Consider the following 11,857-nt stretch of genomic DNA (forward strand, 5'->3'; position numbering starts at 1 on the left):
TGATTTTAATTATGAAAAATTAAAAAGAAAGAGAGCTGTTCTATAATTTATAAAAGTAAGCAGATAAAAAACAACTAAAAACCTGGACGAACAACAAGAATATCGAGCAACCTACACAATTTAAAAAGTTGTATAACGTAATTTAGAATTACAGTCCAATTTACTATTTAAAAAAAACTTTCTTTGGAACAATATTTTTTACTCCGTAAGCGATTTCGCATGAGAGCAAAGTATTTCATCATGAATAATTTTTATAAACCGATACATTTATTTCAAAACTATGTGCTTATATTTTAAGCTCCTTGAATTTTCAGATATTTTTTAACAACTCTAAATTTAGATCCGCTGAGTTGTAACAAAAAAAGAAAACAAAGAGGTTTATTTAATTCCACAGTTATTGGGATTGAAAGCAAGATATATACTTTATTCAACTCGATTAGCCAAAACAAAGAAAAATGACCGTTTCTATGACCTAAATATATTCAGAATGTAATTATGAACTCTGAAATTAAATGATGAAAGTACGGATGTGCTTATTTTTAAATCAAGTTTTAATTAGAATTTACATAAGAGAACCAACGTTTTGTTCTATTTGACTTTATTTTTCAACTAGGATACATCATTTTTAGAAGTATACGGTTATTTCTTTTTATTTCTATTAACAAGAATATTGTTTTCATTAACCGTTCCGAGGATATTCTAATTAGTGGAATATATGTAATATGATTAATCTTAATATAGGTTGCGTTAAATTGTAGCATGTGTCCTTAAGTCTTTGTGGAGAGGAGTGAATGATGAAGGAATTGAAACTAGGGATGAAAGACAATTTTACCAATGACGTCAGAAAGAACATAAAAGAGGTATAGAGAACTAGTATTGGATGAGGAGATTTCTAAATGTGAGAACGGATTTTTGATTGGTGTTGACAAAGAAGATGTTGAAAGGAGGGATCATTTGATTAATAATAATATTTAATAATACATCCATAAAAATTAAAACTCTAAAAATTAAAATAGCTACTACTCCTTCTAAAAAGGCACGAATCGACTCGTAATCAGGAAATGAGGAATAATTACTATGAATCCTGCTGGATCCTTTCATGGTAATACATTAACAATCTCCTGGTCGCCCATTCCGGAAGCTTCAGACTATGCATTGGCTGTGGAACGTTGTGACGAGAGTCGTTGCTCACGAGTGTGGACAAGTGAGATAAGTAGGTCTATGCTCAACCTCGTAAGTGCGCCTTAATAGTATTTTATCTCCTTTAGGAGCAGGAGGAAAAAATGAGATTCAGGCTTCTTCCATGGATTTTGGTCCATGTACCGCCTACAATCTGGAGATTTCCGCTTATTCGCGTACCAATGCTCGTTTTCGAGTCAAAGAAACATCTCCATTGAGAAAAGAATGTCCACAATGGGGCATTCTATTTGCAAGCATTGGAATTTCCGCTGTTTTTGTCATTTGCGGCCTTATTGCACTCTTTTTTTACAGGAGGTAACATCATAAAGAAATGAAGTAATGGGTTGCACTCAAAAAGTAATCATACGCAGACATGTTTGAAATAAATTTGGCATCTTTATTTGTTACATGGAAAACGAACAGTTTAAGTGTATTATATAAGTTTGATGACTTTATTTAGAACTTAAAAAGTAAACATTACTTTTGCAGTTCTTAAGTCAACCATTATTGAGTACACTTTGCCTTGAATTTAGTTATCTAACACATTTGACTGAAAGATTTATAACTTTGAAAGGACAAAATTAATGTCCTAAGATACATATTAAAATTATATATTATCTTTTCTTTTGAGAGGCATCCCTACATTCCAATTACCTTGTTCGGCCAGTTCAAAAAAGCTATTCAAAATTGTAGATAATTTAGGAAAATATTTTATATTTGATTCTGACATGTCTGTTTGTATATATCTATTCCATTTTTAGATTGCTTATTTTATCGGGGAAAAAAAAGTTTATTTAATCATGAAATGCTGATAAATATTTTTTTAAATCTAGAAAGTATAATATAACAGAGATTCAGAGAGCTCGGTCCAAAGTCTATACTCGTATCTATACAAAGGATAAATATGAACGGTCTTTTGATCAAGAAGAGTTTTGTAAAAAAGTCCCCGATTTATTAACTGAGTTGGATAAGGAAAGTAATTCGAATTTAACCCTGGAAGAAGGAAGGCTAATCGAGTCTTATGATGAAGGTTCAAATTTAGCTAAAGAATTTCGTAGTCTTGAAATTTTATCTTTTGATACTATTCAAAGGCGTACTCGCGTTGCAGATTCTGCTATTAACAGGTACATACATAGATATTCATCTACATATTTGTATGTCATTTATGGTGGTAACAAATTCATTTCTTGGATTTTATTTAGAAAAAGAAATCGCTATCAAGATGTTGTACCGTTTGATTCAACTCGTGTTAAATTGGAAAAACCGATGACGATAGAAGATGAGACTGGATGTTCAGATTATATAAATGCTAGCTATATTTCTGGATTTATTTCAGTGTACTCAACCAGTACCTCACGCATTCGAGGAGATTCATGTATCTCTTCCAATTCTTCTTCGAATGGAATAAACAAAAATCAATACAATTCCTCCTGTCCGCCTCTTAAATGTCGAAACTACATTGCAGCTCAAGGACCTGGGGTAGCAACTACACCATTATTCTGGGAAATGATCTGGCAGCACAATGTGAGGATCATTGTAATGCTAACTAATTGTGTGGAAGGCTATGGATTTAATGCTGTCAAATGTTCCATGTATTGGCCTCATTTAGTGGGTGCAGAAAGAAAATTTCATAACGTCCAAGTTCAGCTCTACGATGTACAAGAAGCCCCTGACTATACCATAAGGAAGTTTGATGTCTCCAATGTTTCTTCTACGTCGAGTGGAAATCGTGAAATTGTTCAAATTCAGTACAATGCTTGGCCTGATAGAACTGCACCGTCTGATCCAAAAGATCTAATACAACTAATTCAAGTTACTAGAGCGCTGACCACTATGTATAATAACACGGATTATCCTGGTCCAATACTTGTCCATTGTAGTGCTGGAGTTGGTCGAAGCGGTAAATGATGGAAACATATCCATTTTAGTTATTTATGACCAATATCTTTTTTTTATTTCTTTCTTTAAGGTACATATATTGCTGTTGATCAACTCACGAGAATGATAGACTGTGATAAAAATTCTAAAATCGATATATTTCACTCGGTGTATCAACTTCGCCGAGATCGTCGACACATGGTACAAACTCTTTCTCAGTACGCTTATGTTTATAAATGTGTATTGACCTATTTAAATAATAAAAGAAAAGAAGCAAATGAGAAAACCTCGTCCATAGAGTAACTTCCAGAATCTTGATATGAATAATTAAGCAATCTTAACAATATTTAAAAAGACTATTTAAAATTGCATTAAATTAATAAAGGGTGAGTTCAATTCAATATTTGAAAGAAGGGAGAAGAAGAATTATGAGGGTAGTTGAATTGTTGTTTTTTTTTGAAATTTTAACGTCTCCAATAAGAATGTCTAAGTCTACAAATGTTGTGCTATTTTTCGAAATAATTTATTCGTGATATATTATCAAAAAGTTATATTATTCATGTCTTAAAAAAGAATGAAGTAATTCAAACCCTTCCACGTTTTATTAAACATAAATATCTTTCATAATCTTTATCAATAAAGTCTTAGTCATCCTTATTGGAAAATCGTTTGTAGTGGATGTATTTGAGATTACGTACAGTTACGCATATAGTAAGGGATTAACATTTTTATATTTTTATATTAGAAATACTGAACTTAGAACTTCAAACATTTTTATTTAATAATTAATATATACTTAATAATTGCTTTCCCATTCAGACTCTTCAGTACCCCCCCGCTCACTATATCTCTGTCCCCTCATTGAAAAAGGAGAAGAAATAGCATTAGCCTTGTAAGGATAAAAAAAAAGATAAAAAGCGATCATTTCTAACAAAAAAAAAATTTTAAAATATTTCTTTAAAAAAATTAAATTCCTCTAACCAAATTTTCAATTTCTTGTTGGAGGTACAAAAAAATAAATAAATAAAATATGACCTACCTCAATTTCAAAAACAAAACATAAATCAACTTATTATTTATTACTTTTAATACAATTGCTACTTACCTACCCCGCCTCCCCTTCAGAGCGTTTCAGATCCTAAAAAAGTTTTTGCAAATGTTTTATACACCTTTGATAATAACATTTTTTTAATAATAAATAAATATATTGCTGCTTTTTGTATGTGAAAAGTAATGAGCATACAAAAATTATAAATATTTATTCCTTGTTATTAATAAATAATCACATATGTAAAATATTTTTCTTTATATATATATATATATTTTAATTCTTAGTAATATACACATGAAATATTTGAGCTTAGAAACTGATAGAATTGTGATACAAAAAAAAAATTAAAAAAATACATAACTTCATTCTAGTTCTTTTTAATAATGTTTATAAATAAGAACATTTATTCACCCAACCTCCCTACCCCTTTATTTTTGATTTTTATTATTTAATTTAGGCAAATATATACTGTACTAACATTAATTATAATACATATTATGTTCATTGCCTCCAAAGATATATACACATATATTACGTTTACAAACTTTTTTTTTTTGTTTCCTTTTTCAAATAGGGTACTACGATTAATTTGTGATATCATTAAATACTTTTTTTTTTTTAAATGACTTATGTGCCCTTACAAATATCATCTCTCATTTAAAAGTAGAGATGAATAATCTTTCTTTCTTAAATGGTTATACTTACGAATATGAGGTTCGTATTTGTATTGAATAGTTTATGCACTGTACCAAATATTATTTTGTTATTTAATACAGTTTAAGGCTCCCCCTTCTATCTCTCTCTCCTGTTTTTATAATGTTTATAAATGATTATTAATAATGATCGCACTTATATTAGTGATTCATATGTTGTCTAATAAATATATATTTATATAATGGAATATGATTTTTATTATATAATTAATTTAAATTTGTAGCGTATTTTGAGGGCATTTCATTTCTGTATTTAACATGAAATATTATTTTTATTGAACTAAATTATTGAATTAATTATTTAAACTGATGAATTTGTCCTTCAAAAGTATCAACTTCAGTTTGTGTTTGTACAAGGTGATTATGTAGTAAGTTTCATTCGAATAACTAATTAATATTAAATATTATTCTTCGATTGATCTTTCAATACTAACATGATTAATTCATAAAGACAGTATATTTGTAAAATTAGTCAAATTGATTTGTAGTTGCATAATTCAAATGTTTGGATTCAGAGCTAAAATCACAAAATATTATTTCAAACTAAAAATTAAGAATAATTGATTACACTGTACAACAGCATAAATGGTACAAAAACATTACATGCTCAATTTAATAGAGTTTGATCTCCTGATTCCAAATATGGCCTTATTTTTCTCTCAAAACCTCGTGGCCTTCAGAAAGGGCCATACATTTTTTGTTATTTTTGGCTATTTTTATGGCTCAAAGCTGTTTTAAGCACTCGGTGTTGAAGATAGGGATAAACTATGCTAATATACTTTAAAGCCGAATGTTAAAAAATTATAAAAACATTTTTAAAATGCCCGTATCATGTTTATAACTCGAGTTGAAAGTAGGGGCTTTTTATTCAGAGGCTCATAGTTTTAAGGTGATTATATTTAAAAAGTTTATAAGTATCTCATAGATTAGCTGAAAGTATGAACTTTAATTTAAAAAAAAAGCTTCTCTAAAAACGCTCTATATCGTTGTCAATTTAAGATAAGGCCACCACAATATTTGAAGGATAAAACTCATTTTTGAATTGATCTCATTATAAAAGTCCATATAACTAGGTACGCCACAGTTAAAAGAACTAGACACAAAGAGAGAGAGAGAAGAAGAAAGGAAAGACAAAGAAGGGCAGAGAGAGAGAAATAGACTTATTACTATTAAGTTTTGAAAGGATAAGCGGGACTCTTGGCTCTTGAGATTAGGATCCTGAATTATGGATCGATTTTCATGAATAGAGGAGAGTGCATTAGTGGGGAGGAATATCTGGCAACGGAATCCCATCTGAATTACTCCTGATCACTAGGATTTTATTATGTGAGGATCTGCTTCAGATTCCGTTGAAAGCAAGTCTCTTGGAATCTCTCCCTCAATACGGGTCGTCAAATAGTCATCAGGTTTTCGATGGAGCTTAAAATAAGCATCATTAAATCAAGTCATAATGCATGGATGTCTAGATGAGGGAGGGATGCTCATAGTCATTGTATAAAATATAAATTTTACCATTCATTGGAATATTAATTCTACGATTTCCTTATTAGTCTTTATTTATCTTGATACATCATCAGAGTCTCAGATATTGATGCATCAAATAATATCTTTTTAGCTAATGACGAAAATGATAATTGTGGAATGTTTTATGACATTAAGTTAGAAATGTGTTCATCATATTTTCTATAAAATCAAGACGTAATGAATAAATGTCTAGATGAGGGATGATCTTAGTCCTGAACAAAAGTCCTGACCTCTTCAACCCTTTTCTCTATACAGGTACTAGGTACTTTTGACTTAAAATCTTTTGCCTCAGAACATCTTCCCTTAATCCAATTTGCTTTAGGAAATTTCGCCTTAAATCCATTTTGCATCAAGGATATTTCGCCTTAAAGTATAAATAAATAATGATATAATTATACTACAAAATTTCCATACATACATACTATCAAAATTTGACTATAAAATGAGTTCAAACCAGAAGCAAAATATTTAGTAAAATTAGGTTGATAAGAAAAATAAAATTAATAACAGGTCAACGATTCGAACGGAAGAAATGCTAACAACTACTCTGTTATTAATTATCATAAAGCATGATGGATTATTCTTACTAAAATACTCATGGATTGGCGATCAAGCATAATATGAGGCAAGAACATAATTCCATCATTATTCCAAAGGAAAACAAACATTTAATACATTTTATAGTGATAAGTATTATACTGTTGCCAAGATAAATCTGGACAAAATTCAAATGTGTGTTTCTAGAGTTGTAGTCCAGATAGAGATGTAAGCAATAAAACAACAATTATTTGTTTGACATTTATGTATTATTTTATTCAATGTGACTGCCCTCAGCGGTAATCACTTTCTCTATCCTGGCCCTGAAGCTCTTGCACGCATTCTCCACATCTGTAGCCGAAATCCTCCCCCACTCCTTCTTCATGGTTTCCTTCAGGCTATCAGAGCTGATTTGGTGCTTTGAGCAGACCTCCCTATCCAACTTTCCCTAGAAGAAGTAATCTGTAATGTTCTACGAACACCACCACACAGACGGAAGCAACGGACCGGAGTAAAGTCAATAAGAACACCTTCGGATTGGGGGTACAATCATACACTAAAAAATATGTTCTGTAAGGGATTACATTTAAAAGGATGTACATACATTTGACTATTAAAATATACAAACTCGTAAAACACAAGGTACCTACCTATCTATTTAAAACAAATCCCTACGTCATGATCTAAAAGTAAATAAAAGACAATACATAACATAATCCAAGGGTTTGCAATCGGAAGAGTTGGTCCAGATGAACTCTTGGCTGATCTTGGACGTGTGGCAGGGGGCACAGTGCTGTTGCCACACGTTGGGCTCAGAGACGTTTGCCTGCACCCACGGAAGGACAATGGACCTCAATCACTCCACATATACAAGAGAATTGACCTTTTCTCCCTTCTTGAAGAAGAATGGTGGTATGACCTTCCCTGTACTGGTGATGACGCCCAAGACCATGGTGGAGATGGAGGTCTTGGACTTGTACATATAGGGGACATTGTCCTTGGACGTGGAGAGCCATATCTGTCATTTTGAGAGTTCCTTTTGCGTTCAATAGCGAATATTTTCTTATCTGAGAAAATGATGGTGTTTCCTGCATTGCATTGGGCCAACCTGACCTTCTGTGTCTCAGTCAACAGGTGATATTATACCCAAGACTACAACCTTTTAATTGAGATACTCAAATGTGAACTCAGTGCAAGGATACTAGTGTTATTACCAATTGAATTTGGTCCGGATTTATCTAGGTAACCCTGTACATATTTTGATTAAGAAAATTCAAAAGAAACATTGATTTCAACCAAAAATAAACAATAACGACGTATAAATCTTATTTATTTATATATTAAGACGAAACATTTCTGAGGCAGGTGGCTTACGGAGGATCCTGAGGACATGCTTCTCATAGACAAAACTAGATAACTGGCATTTGTGCACGTCCTGTTCGTCTTTATCCCCGAGGGTGTGTGTCAATTCACTCATAAAGCTCAGGTTGTAGAGTCTCTCTACTCCTACATCTGCGGCTTGAATAAAAGGTCCCACGAGTGCTAACCTTAATGTGGGCTCTCTGAGACAACGCAACCAATCTTCCTCTCTTCTTTTTTCACCTATTTCGCACAATCAATATAGTTTTAAAATTGGTTAAGAACTAATTCATATTCATGTGTCATGTAAGATTTAAATCCAAACACATCTTTTCATGCCATCGTTTAGTTTTGAAATGTAATTCCATTGTTTACATTGTTCTATTAGGAAAATGTATTGATATTTACATTTTTTTGTCGTACGTTAAGGACTTTTACTTACTTTTTTCTCCTCGAATATAGTTTTACTTATTAATAAAAGGATTTATTTTTAAATGTTAGTTTTGATTAGTTTGGACAATCCAGTTATAAAAGCGTTTAAATAGAACTCACGTTATGATCTGGGAAAAAAAAAAAAAAATGCTAGATGATTAAGTCAGAGGTGTGGAAATGGATTCGAATACAAAAAATGTTTAACTCCACCTAGTCGAAATGACTAAATTATCAATAGCCAGAGACACGGAGCTCAAAAATTGTTACTGTAAGAGTCTTAATGAATAAGATGGATACTTCTATTAAAATTGTAACTAACCTTGTTTTCATTTTCATTGCTCTACAAGAGCAAAAGTAATACGTATGTAGGTGTTGTCTTAATTATTATCTTTTCATTCATCAACAATGATTAAAGTTTCCAACATTTTCCTCATTACTGTTTTGATTCAGTAAATTATATAAACGTATATTTTTATTGTCAATTAGTTATAAATAAATATTATTTTACTTAGAATGTGATTATTCCTCCTAGACGTGAAATATACCTGCAAATTGTGTGGTTCCTTGTTGCCACACTAGTGAAACATCTGGTTGAAAGCTCAATGATAATAAAATAAGAACTTCTTTGTATAAATTCATTTTAAACACGAAGATTTTGAAACAGAAACTAAATGGACAAATCGAGAACTAAAAAGACGTATCTTAAGAAAAAGTGCTATAACATCTCTAGGTTTAAAAACAGAATTGACAATTAAACAAAGGACTAGTATAATGGCAATTGCTGAGGTGAAACGTAAACGGAAAAGTGATGAAAAATAACTAAGGGGGCAAAATTTTGAGGGAAGACTGCATTATCTCGCTAATACAAAAATACCGTATGTATTTTGTTGTCAGCTGTCGATCCCATCTTCTCCCTTGTTACTTCATGGCCAAAGTTGATAATTCTGTAGAGAAACACGCCTGCAAGGAGAAGGGGGAGAGGGAGAAAAACCTATGGTTAAGGGTGATAATTTTGGTAAGAATACAAAAGCGTGCGAGGACAAGAGAAGAAATACTTATGACATCACTGATTAAATAATACTTCTTCTATAAAGAACGTTATCATTCCCGCCTTTTACACCCAAGCCTTTACCCCCCCCAGGCCATCTACCCACAGCATTTCACCCCCAATTACAATAAATATCAACTTTACCACCAAACATTCAGTCCTTTAATAACCATACAAACCTAATTATTAATTTAACCAAGGAGTCCATTATTTAACTTAATGACGTAAAAAATTAGTGATTTGTACTACTATTACTTAAATATCTCATCAAATATGAGATAATAATTTTATGCATCTAAGTCAGTATTTGGAATCTTCTATTGTTGATGAAATTATATCTCCCGAATGAAAATTGGTTTGTTGGAGTTTTTGGCGAGCCTTGGAACTTAAATTTTTAGATGTTTAAACAATGTTGGAATGGCTTGAGAGTTGGAATTCCTTATTTCTTCAAAATGTTTTGAGCACAATCGATAATTGTATTATAGTTTCCTAAGATTTCATTTCATTTTTAGGGCCCATTGCCTTCCATGGTATATTTGTCTCTTGGAAATGAAAAAAAGTGTCATCCCCTCAGCTCAAGAACGATTTTTGTAATCCACGGTGCACGACAAGAGGGCATACTTGGAGTATTTTAACAAAATTTATCGCCTTTATACAGTTCTTCATCTAAAATATAGTATTAAATTTTGAATGTTTTGGGCTATGTCTCAAACACATGAGGAAGTCAGCTATCGTCAAATCGATAGCTTGGTGACGTAACTCTACTTATAGGGCTCTGGTTCCCATGGCAGTGATAGTTTGCAAGTAAATAATATATAAATAGCGATTAACTTATTTGGCTAACTACCAGATGATTTCGGGCCTTTTTTCCTGTTTCTTTTTGAAGGAAAGGTTGTGTGATACAATAAAGATAACGATATGAGAAGATATTTCAAATTTGCCGGAGCTCTAAAAAAATTTGATACTAATTGTGTACCAATTGATGATGTCTATCCTGCTCGAAGAATATAGTATATGAATCACAAAATTTAGGGTCACAACGATAATGGACCAAAAAGGACTATTTTATGTTTCATTTGCTTGAAATTATCAAGATGTCGTAGTAATAGATGATAATATTTTCAAATAAAAATAATAATTATAGAACTGAACAAGAAATTATAATTTTATTATAACGGCTGTCATACATTACAGCGATTTTTTTTATCGAAATTTATTTTTCGGCGTGCTTTTTTTAGCGAAACCCTATATAGTGACTTTTCTTTTATGTCGGTGCTTTGAACTTTACCTTTCTATTACTAATTAGTTGTTACGTCAGAGGTAGGAAATTGAATATAATTATCCATGGTCGAGTGAGCTGTTACGCCATATTAATTATTGCAATAATATACATATATACCTAATTCAATGGACAACGGTCAATGACTTTGTTAGGTTCTTGGATTGATGATGGTGTTTGGTACTCATAAGTTACGGATATGATCAACTTAAGTTTTTATTTTACGTGAAATGTTGCTTCCTAATTTGAGTTGTACAAGCCAAGGACTTAATTTGACTCCTTTGCATAAATAATATACGACTGGCTTTAATATGCAATTGTCTACTACTACCCAGGCTCTATTTAACCACCACAAAAATAGTGTAATAAAGAGAAAAAAGAAAATCCTTTAACATGAAAATGTTATGTTGATTCAACTATTTGTCAAGTTCTTGAGAATACTTCCCAATAGCCTTGCAATCTTAGGAGGATAGCTGAAATGATTGGATCTTAGATGAACATATAGTCTATGCTTCGTACGTATATTATTAGAATTGTTGCTACAACATTGAAACAAATACAATCAAAAATTTGATAAATCATTTACACATCCAAGGAGCTACGAATCCCAAACAACCTTCATCTATATTTTAAGCCCAATTTAACTCACTTTGCTACATGTATCATTTTCTTTTTCTAAATTGGGAATATTTATTTGGAAGATAGCACTTACGAATCTTGCCTATTTTTGCTTTGTTTTTGTAAGATAAATTGTTGAAAAATATTAATCTTATCCAAAAATAATGAATAATTACATTATTTTTTCTCAAAAGTTATAAATTATATTAACGAAGAATAAAATGAAATGATAATAATTA

The 11,857-nt window shown here is 31.4% G+C and overlaps 1 protein-coding gene and 2 long non-coding RNA genes across 3 annotated transcripts; 2 read left to right on the forward strand and 1 right to left on the reverse strand.

The window, feature by feature from the left end:
• The first annotated feature begins 867 nt into the window (after positions 1-867).
• Positions 868-5,042, forward strand: LOC121118002 (receptor-type tyrosine-protein phosphatase C). Its single transcript, XM_040712534.2, has 5 exons — positions 868-1,213; positions 1,269-1,494; positions 2,013-2,303; positions 2,382-3,079; positions 3,149-5,042. The coding sequence occupies exons 1-5, from the start codon at positions 1,078-1,080 to the stop codon at positions 3,358-3,360; spliced, it is 1,563 nt and encodes a 520-aa protein (XP_040568468.1). The 5' UTR covers positions 868-1,077; the 3' UTR covers positions 3,361-5,042.
• Positions 5,043-6,359: 1,317 nt separating this feature from the next.
• Positions 6,360-7,582, reverse strand: LOC139905450 (uncharacterized). The gene is made up of 2 exons (XR_011780195.1): positions 6,933-7,582; positions 6,360-6,709 (listed from the first exon to the last, which is right to left on the reverse strand). It is a non-coding gene; the product is annotated as an uncharacterized lncRNA (long non-coding RNA).
• A 399-nt stretch (positions 7,583-7,981) lies between these two features.
• LOC139905449 (uncharacterized) lies at positions 7,982-11,857 on the forward strand. The gene is made up of 2 exons (XR_011780194.1): positions 7,982-8,124; positions 8,248-11,857. It is a non-coding gene; the product is annotated as an uncharacterized lncRNA (long non-coding RNA).

Source organism: Lepeophtheirus salmonis, chromosome 5, assembly GCF_016086655.4.
Source record: "Lepeophtheirus salmonis chromosome 5, UVic_Lsal_1.4, whole genome shotgun sequence".
Lineage (NCBI taxonomy): Eukaryota > Metazoa > Arthropoda > Copepoda > Siphonostomatoida > Caligidae > Lepeophtheirus > Lepeophtheirus salmonis.

Excerpts from the sequence above, each read along its gene's own strand:
- LOC121118002 (XM_040712534.2), top strand. The coding sequence starts at position 1,078 with ATGAATCCTGCTGGATCCTTTCATGGTAATACATTAACAATCTCCTGG. Across the intron at positions 1,214-1,268 it reads AGTGTGGACAAGTGAGATAA|GAGCAGGAGGAAAAAATGAG; the intron begins GTAGGTCTATGC and ends TATCTCCTTTAG. Across the intron at positions 2,304-2,381 it reads GCAGATTCTGCTATTAACAG|AAAAAGAAATCGCTATCAAG; the intron begins GTACATACATAG and ends GATTTTATTTAG.